The following is a 27,832-nucleotide window of genomic DNA, read 5'->3' on the forward strand; positions in this document are numbered from 1 at the left end:
GAAAGTGCAAAATATATATATCCTCAGTTTCGAAAGGGACAGCAAATCCATTTGATCGTTTTAATGGCAGGCGTATGTTTTTCTTCAGATATGCACGGATATGTTACTCATGCCAGACAAAGTAATTGCGTAATGATATCAATTAAAAGATTATGGAAATTGTTTTGATTAAACAATGTGATCTTATAATTAGTGATTATCACGTAATTTAGCATTTGATGTGATTTGAAGTACAATTTGCTAAATCCTACCATATCAATCAAAAACGACAAATCATTCAGGAACTATTTTCAAGTCTAAAAGTATTCCGAAGAATATGACGGAATTCATTCCATCCGACTTTCAGCCTTTATAGGAAACCTTCATACACATTTTCCAAACTCTATCTATGTATTATACATGATGTCCATAACGACCACTCCTTTTATTACATATAATGACGAAAAACTTTTTTTATTTCTTTCTTTTTTTCCCAGTCTCGCTAGTAATACGACTATTTAAGTGTCATCGCATTTAACTCAGAGGACACTTGTCACATTGATAGATAACATGTACACTAAAATATGACAATTTGAACACAGTAACGCGATATATACAACTACAACGACATAACCTTGTAATTTATTGCGAACATTTACGTCACGAGGAGAATTAGAATTAAAAAAATTTAAATTAATCTCAAAGATTTTTAGTAGGGAAATACACGCACAGAAATCAGGATTATTCTTTATTATTACAATATTGCTAATTACTCATCCCAATTGTCGCCTCGTGAAGGCAATTATTACAGAGTTGGTAATGATATTGTGTGTGAGGTTTTATTTCATAGCCAAATTATTAGCAATCATTTGAATACATATCATTTCAATGTGCGGCTACTTTTATTCTAGTTGATCAACCCCAAGAGGATGTCAATAATGGTTTTGCTTTATTAGGTTTGATGTCCTTGCAACAGTCAAGGTTAAATGCAAATGGGTGTCAAGGATACGCGATAGAAGGACACTAAATAAAATACTATATACTATGGAGACAGCATGAGCCTCAAAAATGATCTGCAGTACAAGTTGAAGATCTATGCATTTGAAAGCATGCATCCTTGATTCGCCCTTGGATTTAACAGAGAGCAACATCTTCAAACATAAGCACTGCTTAGTAAATCAATTTCAAAGGACATGTATTCACGAAAATAAATATTAGATCGTCCACTCAATGAACAGAGTAAATAATTATGTTTGTTGTAATGATCATCAACATGTATGAATTTTCTATGCATCAATTATTTGAACAAAAAGAATTAGTTTTTTGTTTATTTACGAGGTCAAACGTCTGTAGCAATCAGGGCAATGTATGAACGAGTGCTAAGGGAAATCATTAGGGAAATAGAGGAGAGGGAAATAGAAGACAATGGAAGAAAGACAAAGACAGTAAGGACAAATAAGATCAAAATATCATTTCGGTAATTTCAAAGGTTAATGGATACCAGAAAAAAGCCGGAAAGAGAAAAACACCCAACATGGACTAAACAATTGAAATAATGCAACATTAAAATATGTTATTAGAAATTAATTTGTTGCAGAATTAAAATATTAGAGTAAAGAGAAATTATATGCAGATAACAAAACATCGATGACACATGAATTACATAACTTGTCATAGTTTTAACATCATTAAAGTGTTAATGAATTAAAATCTAAAGTTTAAAATCTGATATGCACTATGCTGATCTGTGCTATAAAAGCAGAACTTGTCCCGTAGGTGCTACATACTTAAATAACTTCAAACGCCTCTTTAAAGATTTGAAAGCCTGTTATTACATGTCGGTACTCTAACCATAAGAACAGGTCAACCTCGCCATTATCGACTTCGCAAAAGCGTTTGATACTGCTCCACAACATTGTAGTTGCTGCTCCTGTTTAGCGCTCAGCATATTAGGAGTGGAACGATTGGTTCGCCCGTTGTCAGTATAATGTGACCGGGTGGGGTGTTCTGCTGGGTGCCTTCAGTAGTATGCTTCAGTGAGGTAGCACTGTAGATCGGCAAAAGTTCCGGCCTATCACAAGGAGACTTAATACAAACATACCGCAGCCTCCCAAAACACATATACACACTTACCACACGCATGCATATCGCACGCACGGGAGGCCATCCTTAAATGACCTTAAAAGTCATAAAAGTCACAACGTCAGATGAGAATAGTACCTGGAAGTAGGTCTCAGTAGATTTTGGGGTACCCCCAAGGGTCTGTATTTGGACCCCTGCTATCTTTTGGTCATATAATGCCTAATCAACAGAGAAATCAGTCATTACAGTGACCACAAAAATCTTCAGGAAGACCTTCAAAATCTTAAACAATGATCAAGCAATTGGGGCATAACATTTTCATTTAACATCTTGAACATCATCTTATATTAAGTGAAAACAAACCCTTATCTTGCACTAAATGTTTGGGATGAGAAGAAGAGGAGGACTGACATAAGGAGCATTGCAAAAAGTCTATTTTATCCCTTGGCTTTGAAAAGAGAAATCTGAAATACTAGCCATCTCATCGTGTGATTGTGAAAAGTGATTGAGGGACTATTATCAGTCATACCTCCAGAAGAATATCTCACGAAACGATGAAAAAACAAAAAACAAAAACCAAAAAAAACAACACTAGAGCCAAAAAACTGCAGCAGAATCTCGACGGAAAATGTAAAAACATTGCAAAAGCTTTTTCAAAATGAACACACAACTGGATGACAAAATAGAATGTGCCCCAACATTGGAGATTTTCAAAGTAGAATAATGCTTTTATTTATTAAAAGCTAAGGGGTTCTTCAACGTACTTCATGTAGATAGATGAATAATTTGGCCCCATACATCACCGCAGGAAACCACACAAACAAAAGTAATAATGACATTTTCCTACAGCTACACGACAGGCATTAATGACAGAAAACGGATGTGTTATATCTACACATTACATATAGTGCCCATCTCTTATCTTCATGCATGTTTATGTTTAATTTGATTATGAAAACAAAAAATATATATTTTGTCAACAAAATACACAACGAGGAAAAACGGGAAAGGAAACGAGATTAAACACAGGCGGGGAACGTATCTCTCTAGTTTATCCTGTTCTGTTGAAGGATGACAATTATTATTTTTTGGGAACCCGGTTTGCTCTAAGCCGTTAAAGACAGTTGACAGAACATATGTTTCTGCTGATACGGACAGTGTTATATATGAGAATAATGTTACAAATCTAATTTGTTGTGCCTGACAACGTGTCAAAGAAAAATTGTTTTTTTAAATTTTACTGACAAATATTTATGCCCCCTAAGCATGGAATACATATTACCGTAGTGTTAACGGTCATTACATGTCGCAGTGTCATTTCCGTTTTTGTTTCAAATACTGATTAACGGTCGTATGCAATGGCGCACAAACACAAATAAGACATGAGAAATATCAAAAACAAGATCGTTATAATAACCAAAAGATAAATGTATATGTGACGGAAATAAGGACATTAACACGTTAAGATACGATAATCAACACACCTTAATTCTGCATTTTGTGATATAAAGCCTCGAATGTAGAAGTATGTTTACGACTGTATTAAATACATATCTCGTACGGTCATCATTCTTTAAAGTGAGAGGAAAGGAATAACCGAAGACGGCAATGAAAACATCGTCTGTCTTTACGCTTCCTATTTCTCTGACGTGTTTTTGCCTAGTTTATTGTACATTCAGCCAAGGCTGCTTCTTGCTTCACAAAAATAGAAACTTATACTTTAACATCAATGATATATCATTGACAAGACCAATTTTGCAGCATGACCTGTATTTTTATTACCAGAATTCCCCATGCTTTGATCAAATATATGTTTTCATCACATTAGAGTTACTATCCACCAGACCACAGGCTGAACAAATGTAAGTGAGTATAGCTGTACTAATCAGCAATGTTGTGAGGACCAGGTGTCAACTGTCTGGCCAATTAATTATCTAGGAATAGCAACATTCCAAAGGTCGGAAGCGAAAATAATAGATTACAAGAAAGTAAAGAATCTCGCTCTTCGGCTACAAGGAGACGTCTCGCGAATTACTATCTTGCTAACAGCTGTGCTTTACTTGCTTTGTTATAACAATTTAAGTATATATAATGGATATATAGCAAAACTGTCACGAGACACACACTTGATCAACTAGTCATTCAGTGCTGGCGCATGTTCATATAAAAACATTGAAAAGCGTACTGTATAGAAGTATCCATGTTTTGGTCTCAACCTTTCATATTTTTGTATAGTTAACTGTATATACATGAACTGCCTGGGTCCTCATACGTGTTTATCTAAGTCATTTATTTAATCGGAATTTAATGTCCACACAAAAAACAAGGATAATTAAACCAACACATAACTTTCGAAATACCGCCAGACGAAAGAATAAATAGAAAAGAAAGACGACAATGCTGAAGTGGGACGGAAGATCCTTTCAGTCCCTTCAGTGTCCCAGAAGTATCAGAAATAAAGCAGATTCACTAACGCTGCATTGTACTGGGTTATGTATACAACACTAATTTTATAGTAAAATCAAGAAATATTCAATAGACAATATAAAACATAACTGACAACGACAGGTCATAACGAGAATAGGGAATGTAGAGGTAGTGCGGTAGTGATTATGACAGTAGGAAGCATGACTTACTTCTGTTTTTAACATCGGACCTGAAGTACGTATCTTATATACACGTACAGTGATAGTCTGGAAAACAGAATAAATTAAACCAATAGTGACGCCTACGTAGTGGTCATGGTCTTCATTGTCTTATAACCCTGTCTAAATATAGTCTGACGGCCCGTCTTGCTTATTTTTGACTTTACATCATCTTAAAATCAGATAACAAGGTTGTTTTAAGTGCAGTCATACTGAAATATCATGGATACAGTAGAAAGATATCCCAAGCGAGCATATTTACATGTATTATTTTAACTTTCACACCAGTGATCGCACTTGCTGTAACTTATTCAAACCTGACCGCCAGCGATCCCACTTACAATCACATATTTTTACCTGAACTCTAGCGATCATAATTACTATTACTATCACTTATTTAATCTAAACATCCATCACCTATTCAAACCTGAGCACCAATATCACAATAACTATTACTACAATTGAACACACAACATTGAGAACAGTTCATACCAAAACAATGCACCTTTCAGTACATATCAAAACAATGCATCTTTCAGTACATATCAAAACAATGCACCTTTCAGACATATCAAAACAATGCACTTTTCAGTGCATATCAAAACAAGGCACTTTTGCTTTATCAGTAAGGATAACTATCTTTTTGTTTGGGGGTTGTTTAGCGGTAATATCAAGGTCACGTTGTGTGCATGTAGTATTACGCTTGAACATGAAATGTACTGTACGACGAGTTGCTGATACAATTGGCCATGAAAGGAAGCCCTATTGCACAGCGCCTGCTATTCGTGACTACGTGAGAAATGAGAACTGAAATTGCAGGACCAATTGACGCTTTAAACAGTAATTAAAGACAGCGTTTTTAAATGTTAGACAACAAGTCGATAATTTGAAAAAAAACCCAAAAAACAACATAATACATAGAAAATCGTTACCATAATCACAACGATATCTTTTAAGGGCGAATCCTGTATATATATAACTAATTAACACAAAGGCTGCTTTGACGAGCCATTTAAATGACATATGACAAAGGCACCTCTCCGCAAGCAAATGCCTTTTTAAGTCTTTGGTATATCACAACCTGGGAACAGAACCCTCATTTGTCATAAAAGGGGAGACTTTAAGAATATATTCTCAGTATGAAGCATTCGCTTTCCCGAAAGCGTCACGTAAGCGTTACACATCTTCACGTTACGCTCAACATCAATGTGTGGGGAATGTTAATGCTTGAAATATTGTAACAAAGCAGAGGTCTCAGAATCCATAAAAGTGACTCTTAGACAGCCTTTCTCAGTGCTTGATCTGCAGAAAATTGTTTTTACACGAAGTAACGTCATTGATTGAAGGAACAGCATTCCGTTGCATTGCATGCATATTTCATTGTAGAGATTAAGACTAAAGAGAGTTTGAAGGAGTAATGAGAACATCCAACCAACACGTTACTATGTGTACAGCAGGTAAGTTTTTGACAATGTCCCTAAAGGAAGACAAAATTAAATGGAAGTGGCTTGATATTGTTTTAGGTAAATATGGCACACATGATGAAAGTAACAAAATATGAGAACTATCGAACTCAATAAATCCAAATGACGAAAAACTATATGTGTATGTGTACCTTTATCTCCTCTTCAACGAAGTCTGCTATCTTACTTTGCTTGCATGACGGCAGCCAATATATTTTGTAGAAGCAGGATTTATCTATTTTGAAAACAAAACACATGTATTTATCCCCAAATAAAACCGGCAACACGTCAGTGGTATGTACAATCATTAATAGACATGCATATTCATAGGCAGAGCTCAATAGTTACCGTGTTAAGACTACAAAACGTCAGTTGTAAATATTAGATCTCAATAAACTGCCGTTTTATATCTACCCAACGTAATATGTAAATATTAGATATCAAACTGGCGTGCTATAACTACAAAACTTCATATGTAAATAAATAGAGGATATTGAATTGTTTCCCGTTTAATTTAACATACATTTCACGAGTATGAGAGAATATCGATATTCCAACGAATGCAAAGCACAGTGAAAAAAAACGAAATATTGTACCATACGATTACACGTCATATGTAAATATGGTTATAGGGGTTACCCACATTTACATATAACGTTGTGTAGTCATAACACGGGAATTATTTAAATCTCATCATATTTACATATGACGTTGAGTAGATCCCCTTATGTAGGTGCATGTTTATATCCAACGTTTACCGGACTCAGTGTCCGTGTCTAGGGTTATATACAAACAAAGATTTAAAATGTTGTCGCCTCTTACGAATCATGCATTTGTGAGCTTCGTGCACCGTGACTGCACGGACCAATGAGAGCAGGGGTAGTATTTATCATGATATTATTGGGGCCATATAATTACCACTGAAAATGCTTCAATGTGCAGGGATCAGGACGATGGTGGTTCTAGAGACCAACCAACCAATTGTTTTCCCATAGACCTTAGTGTTAACGTTTTGGATTATTTCATTCAAATTCTTGAATTGAATATGACGATTATGGTTTATAACAAAAGTTTAGGGTCTGATATAACACCTAATCAAAAAAAAAAGTTGGGTCCTTCAGCTCAAATTTTCTCCAGGGTAGCCATTTTGAAAAAAGGTGAATTTCGCAGTAAAAATTATCAAAAATCTTAAATGTTTACCTGTTTACTATTATTACGTGAACTTTTGGGAAAAAAAACCAATCGGACTTTATATCAACATTTCTTATTGATAGTTACCTATCAGGCTACATATCTATTTTCTCACTTCATAACATACTGGCCAATCAGTGGCTGCCAGACATTTTATCCTTGGCTCAACGTTCTATACACAGGGGCTGTTTCAAAAATATATTTTTTCAATTGGTTGGTTGTTCCCTTCTATTAGCATGGTTGTATACATTTCTTCATTTTTAGCTCACCTGGTCCGAAGGACCAAGGTGAACTTATGCCATACCGTGGCGTCCGTCCGTCCGTCAACAATTGACTTATTTGACTTCTTCTTCATAACCGCTAATCAGAACAAATTTGGTCAGAAGCATCCCTATGGGTAGGGGACTCATAATTGAACAAATGATGGGGCTGACCCCCTGGGGGCCTCTGGGGTGGGGCCAAAAGGGGTCAATTTGGAGCTATTGATATAAACGACTTCTTCTCTGAAACCAAGCAATGGCTATCGCTCATATTTGCCAGGTAGCATCACTATGGGGTGGGGATTCAAAATTGTACAAATGAAGGGGCTGACCCCCCAGGGGCCTGAGGGGAGGGGCCAAATGTGGTAAATCCAGATATATTGATATACAAGACTTCTTCTCTGAAACCAAGCAATGGCTATCGCTCATATTTGCCTGGTAGCATCATTATGGGGTGGGGATTCAAAATTGTACAAATGGTGTGGCTGACCCCCCAGGGACCTGGGGGCGGGGCCGAATGTGGCCAATTTGGCTATATTGATATAAACGACTTCTTCTCTGAAACCAAGTAGTGGCTATCGCTCATATTTGCCTGGTAGCATCATTATGGGGTGGGGATTCAAAATTGTACAAATGATTGGGCTGACCCCCCAGGGGCCTGAGGGGCGGGGCCGAATGGGGTCAATTTGGCTATATAGATATAAACGACTTCTTCTCTGAAATCAAGCAATGGCTATCGCTCATATTTGCCTGGTAGCATCATTATGGGGTGGGGATTTAAAATTGTACAAATGATGGGGCTGACCCCCCAGGGGCCTGAGGGGCGGCGCCGAATGTGGTCAGTTTGGCTATATAGATATAAACGACTTCTTCTCTGAAACCGAGCAAAGGCTGTCGCTCATATTTGCCTGGTAGCATCACTATGGGGTGGGGATTTAAAATTGTACAAATGATGGGGCTGACCACAAGGGGCCTGAGGGGCGAGGGCCGAATGAGGTCAATTTGGCTATATTGATATAAACGACTTCTTCTCTGAAACCAAGCAATGGCTATCGCTTATATTTGCCTGGTAGCATCATTATGGGGTGGGGATTAAAAATTGTACAAATGATGGGGCTGACCCCCCAAGGGCCTAAGGGGCGGGGCCGAATGGGGTCAATTTGGCTTTACAGATATAAACGACTTCTTCTCTGAAACCGAGCAAAGGCTGTCGCTCATATTTGCCTGGTAGCATCACTATGGGTGGGGGATTCAAAATTGTACAAATGATGGGGCTGACCCCCCAGGGGCCTGAGGGGTGGGGCCAAATGTGGTCAATCGGGCTATTTTCATATAATTAACTTCTTCTTTGGAACCAAGCAATGGATATCTCATATTTTACTGGTAGCATCACCTTTGGGTAGGAATTTGAAATTGTATAAATGACGGGGCCGACCCCCCTGGGGGCTGAGGGGCGGGGCAAAAGGGGTCAGTTTTGCAAAATTGAAATAAACGACTTCTGCTCTGAAACTAAGCAATGGATTTCGCTCATATTTCCCGGGTAGCATCCCTATGGGAAGGGAATTCAAAATTGTACAAATGGTGGGGCTGACACCCCAGGGGCCTGAGGGGCGGGACAAAAATTGGTCAATTTGTTTAAACAACTTCTTCTCTGAAACTAAACAATGGATATTACTCACATTTGTATGGTAGCATGGTTATGGGGTGGGGATTCAAAATTGTAAAAATGTTGGGGTTGACCCGGGCCGCCAGGGGGCTGAGGGGTGGGGCCAAAAGGGGTCAATATGGCTAAATTGATTTAAACAACTGATTCTCTGAAACTAAGCAATGGTTTGACTGGTAGCATATCCTATTGGGGTAGGGATTCAAAATTGCATAAAGGAAGGAGCTGACCCCCAAGGGGGCAGAGCTCAGGGTCAAAAGGGGTCAGTTGGTCTAAACAAGTTCTTCTCTGAAACTAAGCAATGGATATCGCTCACATTTGTGTGGTAGCATCCCTCTGAGGTCGCGGATTAATGCACTTTTTGGAATGTTCAGTATTAGAATAAAACCAATGTACATTTACCCATATAAAATGCTTATGATATATATTGACATAGCAATACCAGCAACAAATATACTTCAGCATCATTCTTGTTTCATATCTCATGAAACCAGGTGAGTGATACAGGCCCTCTGGGCCTCTTGTTAGTACATAAACTAATTTTGAGAAATCATTATCCAAATCACTAAGGCACCATATCAAAGACTGTATGTGAATTATAAAAAATGAAGGTTGTTGTACATTTTGTTTTAGCTCAGCAGCCCATTCCGCAATACCCATGATCAGAAATGCTTAAAAAAAACCCCAAAAGACCCCACTTAAAACCCGTTCTGCGAGATTATTCAGATCAAATTTATCAACTAATCAGTTTCGTGATAAGTAGTTTAGGACGGGCAGAAGGCTGGCGCCGCGCTATAACACAATCTCATCATGTTCCTTCGCTCAAACAATTTCCATAACAATACCTTTAGCAGCACTCCAGCTGATCTTCGCACTGACCGCCTGTTTGTAGTATGTCTGCATTTCAATTTCTACATTTTCCGGAGGAATCGGGATATGGTTGTCTGAAAACACATAATGGTTGCTGTACAGTTGACAATATTCGCGGGTGATTTTTTTCGCTCACAAAGCACAAAATTTAATACCCGCAACCAGGTCCGATTGAGAAAACCTCGAAGTTTGACAAAGTTCTTTAGATTGTTTCCGTTAACAATTGCTTCGATGAAAATTACCAACACATTTCTTAAAGAATGATTAAATAAATGGTCGATTCCAAAGGAAAACAATTACTCTATTGTAATTAGAAAAAAAGAGGATACATTTCCTAGTTTCATGTTATGAGGTTCACTCTGGATAAAGCGATGAAAGTTGTTTACCAGCGAGTGTTGTAACAAACTCCGTCATCTTGGCATCATCTACCAACCCTTTCTCTGATACAGCTGTCACTTTGAAGCGGTAAGTTGTATTCAACGTCAAATTTCGTATTGGCAGAAATGATGAGCTCGTCTAAAAAAGCATTTAGTTTGACTAAATAATTGTTTAATGGAGTAATATATTATTTTTCATTTAGAGCAAAAAAAAAAAGAGTTTGAATTAATGTCACATGTTTTCGTTGTTATGTTCACTCAATGGCGCGATTGTACTGATTATCTTACCTGTGAAAATGTGCACAATACCTCAATATTTTAATGAAATACTACAACGTTGAATATAGGTTAGTATGCCTCTTTGTACACGTTCGTATGGTCAAACAATAAAATAATGAATAACGTAACAAGAATATGCTACCTTTCCTATTGAAGCCCATGGGGATTCATTAGAGGTGTTAGAATAGCGCTGCAGGGATATGATGAACTGCATTTGTGGCATTTCACTTAAGTCGGTTTTGTACATGTCCCACCTCAGATACACAGTTGCCACGTGAGGATTGCCTGCTTTCCTACTGTCCTCTGTGTACATGCAGACAATTGCCGGGTCAAAGGTTGTTATCCGAGATGTGTCGTCTGAAAATATTTTATATAATTTTTATATTTCATATATATTTTGACACTGACTGGTATGTGTATATATAATGGCCTGTTTTCAAAAAAGTGTAAACCGAATAGTAACTGTCTTATTGCAGTTTCCTTGTAGATGACTTAATAAGAACATAAATGACACATTAAGATAAATAAATAAACTCAATGACAAATCTTATCGTAAGAAATGATTGATAGTCATTTCGGACAACTGCTCATTATATGTTTTGAAATATGAAAAACGAAACCGTACGATACACTGACAGGGATAAATTTCATTCCAGTGCTTTTTAGGTCATAATAAGGCGTCGATACGACGCAAGATAACTTCCGTGTGTGTGTGTACATTATACACCTAATATTTGCAGCATGAAACATACGGTTCAACCATACAATACATATCGTATCGTTATATTATTTTTGGTTTATTTAGTTTAACGTCCTATTAACTGCTATGGTCATTTAAGGCCGTGTCAGGGTTTGTACGTGGAGGAAAGCCGGAAAACCTGAAGAAAAACCACCGGCCCACGGCCAGTATCAGTCAACTGCCCCAAGTGGGTTTCGAACTTACAACAACTGATATATATTACACCATGTTAATAACAACTTTTTGGAAATGTGTAAATGATTTATAATTGTTACCAAATATGGCATCGCACAGGAGACATATTTCTGAGTTTGTAATTATCAATCTGTTTTCTTTTTAAAATTTTTCTTTTCAAATTTTTAATCATTCTCATACATAAACTTATTATAAGCATAAGACATGTTGTCGTTGTTTACATCGACCTCTATAAAAGAAAGTTACACGGATCCGAACATGACCATTATCGCGGTACCTTCATATGTTTAGGGGTAGCATGATAAACGAAGAATCCTCGAACGAATTGTTTTAAAGATATCGGGCGTATAATAGTTAAGTTTATAGGAACAAAGCTGTTTACCCATTATAACTCGCCCAAGTCTTATGACAAACGTATGTAGGTTGAGCAGATATTCCTTCGTTGTGGGATAAGAAGACATCGACGACAACAGTCGAGATGGTGATAATCCTCTCTCCCATATAGAAATGGTGATAGACAACTCCCTCTCTCATATAGAAATGGCGATAGACAACTCCCTCTTATATAGAAATGGCGATAGACATCCCTCTTATATAGAAATGGTGATAGACAACTCCCTCTCTCATATAGAAATGGCGATAGACAACTCCCTCTTATATAGAAATGGTGATAGACAACTCCCTCTTATATAGAAATGGTGATAGACAACTCCCTCTTATATAGAAATGGTGATAGACATCCCTCTTATATAGAAATGGTGACAGACAACTCCCTCTTATATAGAAATGGCGATAGACAACTCCCTCTCTCATATAGAAATGGTGATAGACAACTCCCTCTCTCATATAGAAATGGTGATAGATAACTCCCTCTCTCATATAGAAATGGCGATAGACATCCCTCTTATATAGAAATGGTGATAGACAACTCCCTCTCTCATATAGAAATGGCGATAGACATCCCTCTTATATAGAAATGGTGATAGACAACTCCCTCTCTCATATAGAAATGGCGATAGACAACTCCCTCTCTCATATAGAAATGGCGATAGACATCCCTCTTATATAGAAATGGTGATATACATCCCTCTTATATAGAAATGGTGACAGACAACTCCCTCTTATATAGAAATGGCGATAGACAACTCCCTCTCTCATATAGAAATGGTGATGGACAACTCCCTCTCTCATATAGAAATGGTGACAGACAACTCCCTCTTATATAGAAATGGCGATAGACATCCCTCTTATATAGAAATGGGGATAGACATCCCTCTTATATAGAAATGGTGATAGACAACTCCCTCTCTCATATAGAAATGGGGATAGACATCCCTCTTATATAGAAATGGTGATAGACAACTCCCTCTCTCATATAGAAATGGCGATATACAACTCCCTCTCTCATATAGAAATGGCGATATACAACTCCCTCTCTCATATAGAAATGGCGATAGACATCCCTCTTATATAGAAATGGTGATAGACAACTACCTCTTATATAGAAATGGTGACAGACAACGCCCTCTCTCATATAGAAATGGCGATAGACAACTCCCTCTCTCATATAGAAATGCTAGTAATATTAGAAATGAATTAAACTTGAAATTGACGCATTATGTTATCAAATGCCACCATCAATTCCGCTATATATATTTCATTGAATAATACCGAACGTATTTTTAAACATCTCTTATTGGTCAGTATTTAATGACCGTTGATCACATAAGGGTCATACAGATTGTTACTGCGTACTTACGCTCAGTTACTGTTAATGTGAAAATATCAAATAATTTCTTTTTCTTTTGATTTGCCTTAGTTATACGCTTTGCGTTACTACCATGTACCTTGCAACATAAATAATAAAAAAAGAAAAGACTTCATCTCGGATTTAATGGGTACCCGCCTTACATACGCCTACTCGAAGAGAAAACACTATGTTTGGGGAAAAATCAAACCAACACATGACACAATGATAATACATATTGTATAAGACATGTTCTCATTCCTACCACTCGCACAATTTCAGTATTTACACGTGACGGTCGTTACGTAATTGTGGATTCATTCTCAATTAAAAAAAAAATGCCCCCAAATTGCATCTTAAAAATAAAGGCAAAATCCAGTAGAATGTATTTCCTTCTGAGACGTTCTTAGGAGCTCTCCAGAAATGAAGACAGTGTTTTCTTTTGTATTGTGTAGGGTTGTAACATCAAGGATATATAGTTCATACATATAGGTTTGCAGAGTTGACTTAAAATGCCATAACAAAAATGCGACGGTGACGACTTAACATATGTCAATTAAATGTCCGATCTCTCAATTAAAACCGCGTCCGGTTAGGGTGACTCCCAAAGCACAAAGCACGTGTTAGTGTACAATAAACACAGATTAGCACGTTGCACGTGTTTATACCTCATTCGAGAGTATTATGCGTTTGAGTATATTGTCACGTGAAAATAAAAACAATTTATTGGGAACAAAAACTGAGCGCAAAAACCCATCTTAAATTAACATATAAATGAACATACTGAGCACGTAGGCGTTAATATTCAACACTTTTGGGATTTAAAATTCATTATCCATATAATGTTTAGCTATAAATGCAGCAATTTTAATAACATTAATTTGGATTTGATATATTCTGTTTTGTGAGCGTCTTAACCAGGACATCATTGAAGGTCCGTTCCGAGCACTAATGTTTTGTGTGTTTTTTCAAGCAAGTAATCCCGACGGATTATGTGAGGACAAGTACGTAGTGAGGTATATATTACCATTGGCAGATACAGGGATATCATCTTCGCTAGCCAAGGCTTCTGATTACGTTACACTCCACGAACCCTTGGCAGATATAGGCGTCAGTTCTGGCCCTCTAGCGGTGATTCGAAATTATCACCCTTCACGCATGAAATTTTCGACCAATCAAAACAAGCGTTACCGATTTACTTCATCGGTGATGTTTACAAACACACATCGAGGTTTGGTGTCATTTCGATGAGATATGTGATCAATGACTTATATGAATTGATCAAACACTGCAAATGTTCCCCATAAGATTGTGATTTTTGTATTAAGGTAAAATGCCATGACCTAGTCGGCAATGTAGCTCTGTACTGGTTGCCGCATTTTTTGTTTACTGCGAAACCAAGCCAGAATGTAAAGCGCGATTTGATTGGGTGCCCTGGGATTCCAGGGCGCGACGGTTTGAACACGACTATATCCGCCAAGGGTTCGTGGAGTGTAACGTAATCAGAAGCCTTGGCTAGCGAAGATGCAGGGATATCTGAATAAAGCCGAAATAGGCGTTCAGATTAACACATAACCTAATAGTGGAGAACCTGACCACTGTCGCCCTGGTGAAAAAAGTATTCTATCAACCGAACCTCTATAGTGTATATAAATACCTCAATTAATATTTACATGTTATGATGTGACATCGAGATACTTGATTTATGGATAAAAGTTCACCAGATCGGGAACATCTAATGTCATGTCAGGAGAGTAAGGTTTTATTTGGTTTTATTTGTTTAACGTTCTATTAACAGCATGTTAACCAATACACTCAAATAATAATAACAAAAAATAAATTTGCTTCAGGCCTGAAGTATATAAAATGGTTCCCTTATTGCTAATAATGTACAAGTGGAATACAATATTTAGACTTTGTAGTATAGCAAGAATAATTACCCATGACAATTCCGTTATCAGCATTTGTCCTTTGTACTGTGAAAAAATCACAAGCGAGGTGACAAACATTCGGAACAATCGCAGATTCCTGAAAATAATAAGCATTTGTCATATATTTATAATTAGTTTGTTTCATAATGTTTCACCAATCTTGCTATCTAAATCGAAATAACTAAAGCTTGTGGTTGTAAGTTACCGTGACTTATTCCATGCCAGGAGAAACTGATTTGAAATAAATAAAATGCTAGATTTTTAGATGCATTCCCATTCTTGTAGTAAATAATTATTACTGGTTCGTGGTGTTAACAACTCTGATGAGTAAGTACCATAGAGAAGCGACCCCAGAATACAGAGGAAGGATGATATATCTACAGTATCCATGTATATATAAAGACAGACCATTTAACAGCTTAACATCAATAAGGGCAATCGCATCAACATTCACTAATAATAACAGTCTGGAGTTCAAGGATCCGTAATCGGCTAGAAAGGTCCGCACGGCAGATAGATGGGTGGGTATTCGACTCATTACAGAAGCAAATGACGGCAGATAGATAAACCAGAACTCGAGAATAGGCAAAACTGTATTCAGACAGACGACCGGTCACACACATAGGAAAACTAATGGGAAAGAACATTTAATGGGAGACAGATTTTATTATGTTTGATCATTCAACAGTTTGCATATATGATTTGATGGCTTGTTTCTTAATATATTCCACATCTACGAGTCCTTACATAACGAAAATTCTAATTGTTCTATCTAAACATGTTCAGATGCAGAATTTTATATCCGCTAACGATATAACGGAACCATAAATACAGATAAAGATATACAGCAGTACAATAATGTTTCAAACAAAGAGCCACAACTCATGTAGAAAATTAAAACTTATAAAATCGTTCCAGGGACCACAGCTAGATTTTTAAATGACATAGATAAAAACTATTCAGTCCGAAAAAGATAAATTTAATTCAAACATTTCAATAAAGGAACATCGCAATTTGCGTTGTAAGCGGAACTATGGTAGCAGACCACAGAAAGACTGCCAGGAATAACTCCTGCATTATGATTTGCATAAAAATGAAAAAAAAAAATGAATGTTCATTATATTTGGTATATTCATCATGAAATGTACATACAGGCTTCACAATTGTTGAAACTAAAATAAATAAACTGGTTCCGGATTTCAAATTTCCGGATTTTCCGACAGTGTGTTTACACCGGAATTTTAGTTTTGCCTACAGCGAAAAATGGTGCATCATAGTCAAGGTAAGAAGTACAACATATGCCAAAACAAGATTAATTATGTCTTTGAGATAGAAATGCTGAATTTCAAATAGGGCTCAGAAAAAAATTTGTGTAGAGAATTGTGTCTTTTAGGGTCAAATATCATGATATTTTGCAATTTTTAGGCTACCGTGGTATTCACAGGTCTGAAAAACGTAGAAAAATAAGTTTACTTATCCGTAAGAGCTGAATTAAAATTGCTTAACTTTACTTCTTTATTATAGGTAATATGTAGGGTTAACTGGCTATGTTTACATATCTAAAACATGTGCCTAATTTTTCAGAATTTGGCATTGTTACTGTACACTGCTGCCCATTAATATCGGGATTAAAATCGGAAAGAAAACCCGAATACGTTGGCAGTATATCTACTTGCATACCTTGCCTACAACTTTATCAGCAAATTCGTTTCAACGAATTCATACTTTTTTATGGATACATTAAAGAGTATATCATAAGGGAGTTGTTAGGAAGAATAAGCGTTAGCACTGTATGTAACTTTTATTAAAACAGACAGTGAATCTGAACATATTGCTCAGCATCTAATCTGATTTTCATTATATTTCAACGTTAACCTTTATACTCAAAAGATTGCCATTACAAACAGGAAGCTAGCATGTTATTCTATGCCGTTGTGACTTCCCTTCGTTGTCCTTGGCGTCAGCATATAGAAGAAGTACAGTGCTATGTTTAATCCAGAAATATATATATGTATTCATGCCTAAGATCATTAGTTTTTGTGTCACGTAGTCAGACATCAATAATTAGAATTGATCACGGGAGACCAGATAGTCTCTACAAAATAAAGAATACATTGATAAAGGTCTGGCCTGTCTCCTAGCCTGTCACGTGAAATGGCCATTTATGAAGGCTAATTGAAGGGGATGTATTCTTCCCAGATATTGCCAGTGATATCAACTAACACAAGGAGACATTTGCGTCACATTGTGAACTTGCATTTCGAAGCATGCATAGGAATTGTCGACCAAGATATCAATCTAGAATTCAGTGACTTGCGTTGTATAAACTAGATTTATAAATAAGGTTGTATAAAACGTATAGTATAAAGCATTTAACACTCACACAAACATCGTCACATGTTCTGTTCTTTTGGCTTTTAGCACTGTCCTCACAAGAGTTTGTACACTGAAATATGCAAACAGGATAATATGAATAATGAATTACCTGTATGCTAATTGATAAAAAATGCATATTAAATGTATTTATGAAAGCTATAAGCCATACATAATTATGCATGCAAGTAGTGTTTGAACATAATATATTGTGCCTTCAGAGAGAGCTACGTCGTTTTCACTTTTTTTTTATTTACATATAGCCGTAATTAATTAATACCTACTTGTTTACAGTTGGAATTCCAGCAATCTTTCGCTGTATAAACGTTGTACAGTTTACTTGTAGGATATGGATTCGTATCCCCATACTGCAAAAATAATAGTATACACGACTGACATGATCTTTGTGTAATGCTTAACATTAAATGAACATTATTTTGCAGTTATGACGCCTAAATTGTATACGTAGTATTCATTTTCATAAATTCAGCATAATTGTACTGACGAGAAATTCAAAGAAGACCAGTAGTCATGGAAATGGAGGAAAAGTTTAAAGGGCACAATGTTTAGTTTTATTTACAATTGACAATAAGTTTTCTCTAATTATTACATTTCCATTCAACCTCAGTTAACTAGGCTTTGCACCAATTACAATAACAGACTTAAGCTGATTATTTCTCCATGACCACGCTTGTGATTATAAGTGTCAAACTGGGCTGCTTTCTCATGTACCCTGGTAAGGAAGGCCAAAGGAAGAGACTGTACATGTCATCAGCTTACATCACTTATCATTATTATTTACACATTTGTATTGTTTCCAAAATGTGGATGAACCCATTCCTGGTAAACTATAAACCATATGCAGATTAACACTTTAAGGTATATTGTTTATTAGACTGTCTCTGCCTCTCGCGTTACATGATACTCTTAAACTTCCATATTTATTTATTTTTAAATCATTATAATGACACTATGACCGTTCATGGTGCAAGACTATTTCGCTTTTATCGATCAGTCTGCGTTTAAGACCACAACTACTACCTTGAGGATGGGTGTCGGAGGAATAACAAAATAAGAAAAAATGCATTAAGAAAATGAAAGATGTTTTCTTTTCTTTTTGAAATATTTCTCATTTTTGTTCTCTGGATTTTGTTTATTCTGTTTTGTGAGCATTCCTCCCTATTTCTTTATTCTTAAAATGCCAATGTTTGCTTGCGATGTTCTCGCAAAAGGGCCAAGTTTGATATGAAAACGTTGCCAATAGCAGATGAGGCCACTGACGGACGTGCAATCTCACATACATGGGTACAGTACCCCACCCGGTCTCATTATAACGAGATTAGCAGTCTTCATTGCCTATATTAAAGCGTAACGTCATGCAGAAGACAGTAACGATCATAGTTTAGTAACACACTTGTTTCGACCAAGGGACATTACCCATAACATCCGGCGTCTGAGTAGACGTTTTACGTCACGGCAAAAAGAGGAGTTTTATCCGGGGAGTCAATATGAAGCAGAAATGAGGCTAGGAAGTGTAGAGATAATATAGCCCCGATATTTTGAAAGGAGAGACGATGATTTACTGTCGTGAGGACGTGCATCTAGGGACACGAACACAGAAGGAAAGTTCGAGAATAAGACCACATGGGGAGAGGTTGGTTTGACTAATTGATGATTAGTCCATACTTTGATACGCCTTAGGGTCGTAAGAATACAACATTAAAGGAGGCACCAACAGGCAGAGCCATATTAGGACAGATGTTTAGGAAGACAAATATCAAACAGATAATATTACACGAATTGTCGTGCAGGAGCAACCGATCTATATTTAACTTTTCAATATCCCCTAAACAGACGACGTATTTAATACCCTCATAGATATATATGCTCCACATTTGATAACATACCACTAGCTGCAGACGACAGTGTTATAGTAAGAAAGTATCGGGCAAAAACACAGAGGAGAGGAAAATAAAGTTTAAGTAGAAGCTATTTTCCTGGTGTTGTTTAACCTTTTATTGAAGCTTTAAAAGTGGAATTGATAAAATGTACCGTTTTATTTCCCTACCCTTTACACTACCAAATCCCATTCCAAACTTTTTTTTATTACTGTGAGTTTCCTTTTGCCTAGAAAAGCGTTATAAGTTCATACATGAGTTATAAACTGGCGCGTATTTTTTAAACATACGACAAGAGACTACGGCAAATATACCAAGACTGAAATCGTAAAAATGTATTTATTGACATCTTTGGGATCTCCCAAAAGACTATTGACATACCCATGGGCACAAACTGTCCCTTTTTGGGTATTCATACGGCTGGTTCTATTAAATGTCTATCAGATAAGTTAACAGATGATTTACAATGTCCCTCTGTACTATCTCTCGATGATGTGTTAAATGACAATAAATACATTGGCCGAATTGATCATATATACACTGTAAAATTTCAAATCAAAGACAATACTTTCCGACTCGTAAAAATTAGCCACCAGCCGCTTGCCTCGATATTCATTTAATAACGTAACCATTTGGAGTAGGGTCAACGTAAAAGTAAGCTGTATGATCAACTTTATCAGTTCAATTTTCAAATTTGTAGTAACATTCCTGATTCCACTACCTATGGTGTTTACATGTCCCGGATGATTCGATATTTGAGTACTCATTATCGAGATTTAGGTGGCATACTACTGGCATAAAAACTAACAACACAAAGTTTCGATAGATATAGATTGATAAAGACCATTTTTTGATTGACGTGCGTGTTCGATTTGAGGATGTGACAGCAATTGACTAGAATTGAATGGCGGGTGTGGTGGATGAAACAAAAAACGCTAACACTGTCGAAACACCTGGACTTATTCTCCTTGCAAATTTCAATTTTCGGTCGTAACTGTTTCGTTCTGAACTTTTTGAGTTAAAATGATGGGTTCGTTTGAATGTGGGTATATTATATTTTAACTCCGAGATTTCCTACGCTGGTGCATAAAGTTCGGTTACACAATGTAAAGGTTTGCTAAGCCACAAATCCGAATAATCCAGGCAAATGTTTTACATATCACGATCCTTACGTTCATCACGATTCCATCATGTTCCCTCAAGAATCATCACCACATTGCCGTTAAATCGTCTAGTTAAAAGACATTAATGCTAGAGCAAACCCAACATCACGATCATCACCATTACACCAATTACACGATTCGGCCAACGAATCTACATACTCGCCACGTTTAAGTCGTTTAATCCGCGAAGATTTTAGATATCTTGGCGTATTATATACTCAGCATTTAGCAGCAGAAATTGATTTTATACGTTCGTGAGGTATACACAAAAAAGATGCTTTCAAATATGAATAATTCCGAATAAAACGGAAACTTCAAAATAAAATGAAGCCAGTCGAAATTTCGAGCGGGTAAATGTAATGTATTGCGCACTCAGCAGTTAAAGATACTGCAAAGGTCAGTAGAAGGCTTCTTTTCTTAATAACTACAATTAAAATTGCATTCAGTGATGTTTGATAACCTGGGAAGTAAACAAAGTAATGATGTCACACTCTCTACAGTTGTAGGGTCTCCATGCAAATATATGTATTCTTTCCTCGTTTGGTCAATTTTGAGTTAAAATTATGGCTCCGTTGTTATGTCGATATTCCTTGTTGTTCCTATATAATATCGCATGCGCGTGTCCCGAGACAGCCACCAAGACTCATTCTTGATGGAAAATCTCATAGTAATGTTAAATAGTATAACCCTATCAATTACAACAAAGTGTATTTATAATCTAGTCAAAAATATAGGACGGACAGTGAGTGTATACACGTGTCCTTGTTTAAACGACCTAATTATTTTTTCATTTGACGAAGAGCACACTCATCACGTAGACTATTGTGCTTCCTTTGTAATATACTATGAATTTGATATTACATCCGTGTATTTTACAAAATAGACTCTAATGTCACTATATTACAAGCCTTTATTCATATATATAATCGACTGAATAAAAAAAATCAAATTTTAAAATTCAGAAAATGTAAAATTTAGTGTCAATATTTCAGGGTTCAATTCTAGCTCGTTTAAATTCTAGCGATTTCCTTACCACTTTTCGCTGAAGATTTCAGGATCTGGTTTTATTTAATGAGCAGAATATTAATCTTAAAACAAAGATTGCTGATTAAAAACTTAAATATAAGACAGTCTATACCGGTCCCTATATTATCGGTAGTTGGTATGTATATCCCTGTGTTGTGTATTCACACCACTCGAACCGATCCCTCAACTAAGTATCTTTCAGTTTAGAATAGATTACACTATATGTGTGGGCACAGTTGACAGTTCATATCAAGCGTTTAAAAACAAACATTCTGATTGGTGTTGTTTTTTTTTATGGGTTTAGCAGGTAGGATAATATGAGGACGGATACCAAGGAGACACCAAGGGTACGAAAACAAAGCACAGAAAGACAAAATAGTGAAGAAAGAAAAGAAAGATTTCAGATACAAAGAGTTGCAATAGAGGCAGAATATCTATTTTGGTCTCTTCAATATAATATAAATGAAAGACAAAAGAAAATCTCCGATTATTCAGGGGGTCCATTGTTATTCGTATTCTACGATCAACAGGTATTGGGATACGTCGGGACTTATTCTCTTATTCTTGAGCTCTGCACTATCCCCTGATCAAGTGACAGAGGAGACACCATTCCGATCATGCAAGTGTCCCCAATAATTAATCGCCTTTTACGAATTGCCAGGAGATACAGCAAGTATAACATTTCCAAGCACGGGTTGTTACACTTGTATGATGGCGGTATGGACTTGGTTAGTATTAGGTGACCGGTGCGTCACGCTGTCGCGTACTGGTATACCATTTCATGGTGATGAATAAGGATTAGTCGGTGACTCAAACCTTCGGAAACATCGCCCTTATTATATATATAGGCTGTATAATAATTCCAAATCAAAGTGAACAATATGGGACTTTATTAAACAAGAGATCAAAATGACAATGATATCCAAACTTAACTGAAGAACGCTGTACAATTATTCAAGTATCATGTTCTTGTCGAAAAATGCTTTTATACAATTCGTTGATTTTCAGTTTTAATTGTCATATTTTCTTTTTTTTTATCAATAGTTGTACCAAATCCAGAAGCATTTGAAATGATCTATATATATGCAAATATTTGGCATATGGCGTATCTAATACAAAGTTCATATTTAAATGTGTTATCTGTGTGTGAGCCTTTTGTGTCATCCTTTGTGATCAATGTAATCCGTTCACTGCTCCTACAAAGCTATTTACTTCACTTTCCATTCATCATTGTTTGTATTGGTTTGTCCACCAAACATAGAGTATCACATACACACATTTCATGCATTATTCCAACTGTGTTTATTATTCGAGTATTTGTTGACAGCTTTATTCCGGTCCTTGTTTTGTTAATAAGTTTATTTAGGGTTAGACGTCCTCGCAAGTTCCTTTAATATGTGTATAGAGAACAATAACTATGTTTAGTAGGACAACATGATACATTTTGTTCATTTCGGAGTGCTATCCTCGACTGGGTACTTGGTACAGCTACTTCTGAACTTGTTTGCATTTTCAACAGCATCGAACGGTCAGACTAACATCGACTCTGAACAGGGTTTACGCTCGTCTTAAAGATATGTATATCAGTGTCAGATTGTCAGCAAGAACAGTGAATTTGCCCTTGGTCATTATCAATTCAAAATTTCCTGCATCTGACAAACGACATAAGCATGTCGTGTCCGTCAACTACCTCATTTGTACATTCGTACAAACTATTTTTTTGTAACAAATGGCGCCCCAGAGCAATCTCGTTACATCGTTAGGCGGTGATTTGATGGCAGTTAGAATGAGATACACAGCGGAAATAATTTTGCATGATGAAGAAATGCGAAGTTAGATGTGATGAATCAAGCATGTTCTTAAGTACAGCATGTTCTGTTTTTAAAATTAATTTCTGAAGAATACGACGAGAAGACATTTATCATAGACGTACATTATCCCGCTCATGATATTGCATCGATATAAATACTCTTTATGTGCTGCTCTATCACATCAAAAACGTAAATAACTATGTTTAAAATAATTACATATATCTAATGACCCACTGACAAAAAAAGGGACCAATACATTGAAAGTAAGATTGTTAAATAAATAAAGTTTAGAAACGACGAGCGTCAATAAAAAAAAATCATACTTAAAGAAAAGAAAAGGAAATGAACACATGCTGGAAAATGAGCAGGAAACTGAATCCTGCAGCCACTTCTTCTTTCTAGGATTCGTCAGTGTTGCCAAACTAATGAGTATCATCAAAAAAAGTCAGGTTACTTTGAGAATGAGAATTCACAGTAAACTTAATTATTCAATTTCTATATGCATTCCAAGAAATCAAGAACATATCGTTCAAATGTAGCAACGATGTGAAAAGAGGCCCAATCAATTAGCCTCTGTATTATTGAAAACTCGTTTGAATAATTTCAACGCACCTGATCTCTGTGACATTGAAAATGAATATAGGCTAAGGTCGTTCGTTTGCACAAATTTGATAGTAATTGATCTCAATATGCTACTGACCCAATACCACGGCCCTGGGCTTCACATATTGAGGAGAAATCGTTTAAAGATTTTATCAAATTTGACCGTGAAAGTAAGTCAAGTTAATTTATTTTAACCGACTTGGAAGCTCTGCTTTTCATATGCCACCTGACCCGGTCATTTACGTGTACATATTTGAACATATTTGACCCCTGTGACCTTAGCAGGAGGTCAATTTAATTTATTTGGACAAATTCCCATGACGTGCGTCGACGCTGAAGCAGAGGACGCCTACACCGCCTGGTCTTATTTTCCTTGTACTTTTTACCTTGTCTCTGTACAAATCTATAAATTTTGTTCAAAATGTTTGCCTTCCTTCTATCGATTTTAAGTCTCAATTTCGTTATTATGTAGCTGGCCCGATGACTTCCCTGAACCGCTTGGTTGTTGAGAATAAGCCGTTTACAAGAAATAGTAGACAGACTGGCAGCGGGCAGTGCAGCACGGTATAAGTACCCATAGGTAAATGACACTACCTTATTCAAAACTGCTACAGATTAAAGTTTAAGATTTCAGTTTGTATTGGTTTATTTCCTTCTAACACAACAAGTTCATATAAGGTCAGTGTCTACGGACAAACAGGACATTGTCGTACGCTGTTATATTGAATTGAAATATCACATCTGTACACGGTAGCATGACAACCCACTCACGTTTTACTGCCAAGGGTTAAACCAGTCTTTAATGCGAACTGTTAAACATTGGTGAATTCGCAATATATATCCGTGTCATGATACACTTACAGTGCAATAATTATTATATTCAGAGAACAATTGTTAAACTGATAAAATAAGACGAAAATGAGTTAGACATAACCAATAATGCTTAATTTCACTTTCCTCATATTTTCTTAAGATAACAGAAAGGTTGATAATACTTCGGTAAATTATTGAAGCGTAAACTGTCTTGATATGATAGCTATGGGTCGATTTTAATATCAGAGCTTTGTAGACAAAAGTCAAATTACGTACGCTACCGTAGACAGTTTGCTTCTATATTTACGTTTTCAGAATCTTTAAAAAAAGATATCAATAAAATTTATGTTATGTTATAACAGCAGGAAAAGTCTGGAGTCGCGTGATGATTGGTAAACAAAACTAGTGCATGAAAATAATATTTTTCATATTATAAACATTTTATAACATCAATAAAATGATGTTATTTGTTACTCTGTTTTATTTTCAAGTTGTCACCAGGACCAAATTTTGGATACATTGACTATGTTCCGTCGAGGCGCCATTTGCATACGACCGCGCTGATTTTGGAACCGAAAATGTTCCTTGAATTAGCAAAGAAATATGGCATGGACTTATTCCTTTACCGCCTAAGACATGGCGACAGGTGGTAGTTGCTATAACAGCTCGATTTAAGACAATATGCCAAAAATGCGGTCAGATTGATCAGGGATATCAACGTAGGGGGATAACACAGCGGCAAGTCACATTTGTAATCTTTGAATTCGCTTGAGTTGTCTGAAACGTATGCAAAGCAATAGACAGAATGTCCCTGTGCTACGATCTTATTGTACTTCCAAAGACAACATTCGTTTTATTTTGTGTTTGGTTATAAAAATAAATGTGTCACGTCTCGAATTTCTATCGTTCAGACATTGAATGGCCGTGTTGCGCGTAAATAAGATGTATTGATACGCATGATGTCACGATTTAGGTGTCAGTTATGTTCTTATAGATAGCAAATTATCCAGTTATTTGATACAATATAAATATAACCGTAAATAAAATAAAAATGGCCAATGCGAAAACACCAAAGGAAATACGAGATTGAGTTTAATGTAACTTGCTCCCTATTTGAGATCAATGATGCGAACACATTGATTAAGATTTTCCCCTGGCCATAACCATTCACTCTAATTTTATAACACTGAAATATTGCTATAGCAGGTATGTAGTGTGGAAAGTTGATTGTGATTAACGAGATATGAATATTCAAAATATGAACTGGAACGTTCTCACCTCATCTGTATCAGTTTGACCATGTCAGTTACACTTCAAAATTCCGACTTACCTAGCGGTATAGCCAATTCTTTCTTAATTTTCGATCGCAGCCTTACCGCGTTTTGTCCTTAAAGTTATATTATATACAAGACCATACGGGTAAACGCCACAATCTTAAAATTGTCCATTACACCCCTACTTTCGAACCAAAACAATGTGCCTGAAATAATCACTGTAACGAATATGAATATGATCCTCTACAGTTAACCGAGTCACAAGCATCAACTCAATATAATTGTCTTTGCTAATTAGTTCACCAATTGATTTAATGGAGATGACATTCAAGCAAAACGGAAAATGTCCGAGCCTACACTAATCTACCAACGGTTTTTGATTAAGTAATATCACAACTTGTTCAATTATTTGTTTAAAAGATTAAACATCTGTTCATGATAAATGAATTACAAACAAACAAAAACAACAACAACAAAAACAAAACAAACAAAACAATGGGGTAATATAGTTATACAGTTCATTTGTACAGATTTTAGATTAAAACAGTTTATAATCTTAACCTTTGTTTTATTCTTGGATAATTCAAACTTACCAGTTCAAGACATCTGGATGTGCACTGTGCCTCAAGAATATCCCTCCTGTATTCGGATTCATTATCCAGGCACTGAACACGAATAAAATATCCAAAAACTAGCACCAGATACATCCCAGGCATCGCGGCTGCGTACACTGTGTAGCCAGTGTCATCAGTAGAGCTACTAACTGCGGTGACGACGTGTGTGTAGAAGCACGTCAATACATCAACTGCGCTGGCTCAAATACTGCTGAAAGAAACGAATATGGCATGGGTTAGTGTGATAAATACAAATCGACAGGTGTCGACGATTGAAAGAACTTGCTATAATCATTGGAAATCACAGAAACGCAATCTCATTACATTCAAATCATTTAATGAAATGCATTGACGTCAAAGTCTTATGCAAGGTCAAGGGTTTCAAAAACAATGATAAGCTGCTATTATCAATTGAATGTGAGTTTGAGGCAACTAATGTGGAAATCGGCGATGCCTGCGTGAGGATGATATAAAAGGGCTAAAATAAAACTGTTGACAGATGGCAGTATTTGAGATTGATAGTCTCTCTGCTTCCTACTTTCTACAGCACATTTTAATCACTTCCTAACAATTAACTTTGCCATACTTTATTTTCGCGTAGAGAATTAAGGCTATATCTCCTGACGTGCTGTCAACCAAATCCCTGACTGCAGTATCTAATCAACAACAACGCGAGGTCTTATAAACACAACAAGGTCATGTGTGGATGCTTGCGGCCATTGACGTACGCATATACAACATTGAAAGGCCACACCTGGACATGGTATCGTAGTACTCTCCTTGGTCACAATAAAACATACAACCCATTCTTTGCTGCCAACATTAAAGCAGTTCTT

At 36.4% G+C, this 27,832-nt stretch overlaps 1 protein-coding gene across 2 annotated transcripts in view; it reads right to left on the reverse strand.

Annotated features, from left to right (window-relative positions):
- Positions 1 to 27,832, reverse strand: part of LOC117339136 (tyrosine-protein kinase receptor TYRO3-like) — a 69,345-nt gene that overhangs the window by 25,392 nt on the left and 16,121 nt on the right. The window contains exons 2-9 of one of the 2 annotated variants that reach the window (XM_033900549.1): positions 26,976 to 27,204; positions 18,079 to 18,162; positions 17,805 to 17,867; positions 15,431 to 15,518; positions 10,952 to 11,166; positions 10,540 to 10,669; positions 10,129 to 10,227; positions 6,322 to 6,404 (exon numbers count right to left, since the gene is read on the reverse strand). In XM_033900549.1, the coding sequence (XP_033756440.1) occupies positions 6,322 to 6,404; positions 10,129 to 10,227; positions 10,540 to 10,669; positions 10,952 to 11,166; positions 15,431 to 15,518; positions 17,805 to 17,867; positions 18,079 to 18,162; positions 26,976 to 27,098 (885 nt within the window). In that variant the 5' untranslated portion in view covers positions 27,099 to 27,204. Of the gene's footprint in view, positions 1 to 6,321; positions 6,405 to 10,128; positions 10,228 to 10,539; positions 10,670 to 10,951; positions 11,167 to 15,430; positions 15,519 to 17,804; positions 17,868 to 18,078; positions 18,163 to 26,975; positions 27,208 to 27,832 lie in introns of both variants that reach the window. The other variant, XM_033900548.1, reaches the window with a different exon arrangement.

Source organism: Pecten maximus, chromosome 12, assembly GCF_902652985.1.
Source record: "Pecten maximus chromosome 12, xPecMax1.1, whole genome shotgun sequence".
NCBI lineage: Eukaryota > Metazoa > Mollusca > Bivalvia > Pectinida > Pectinidae > Pecten > Pecten maximus.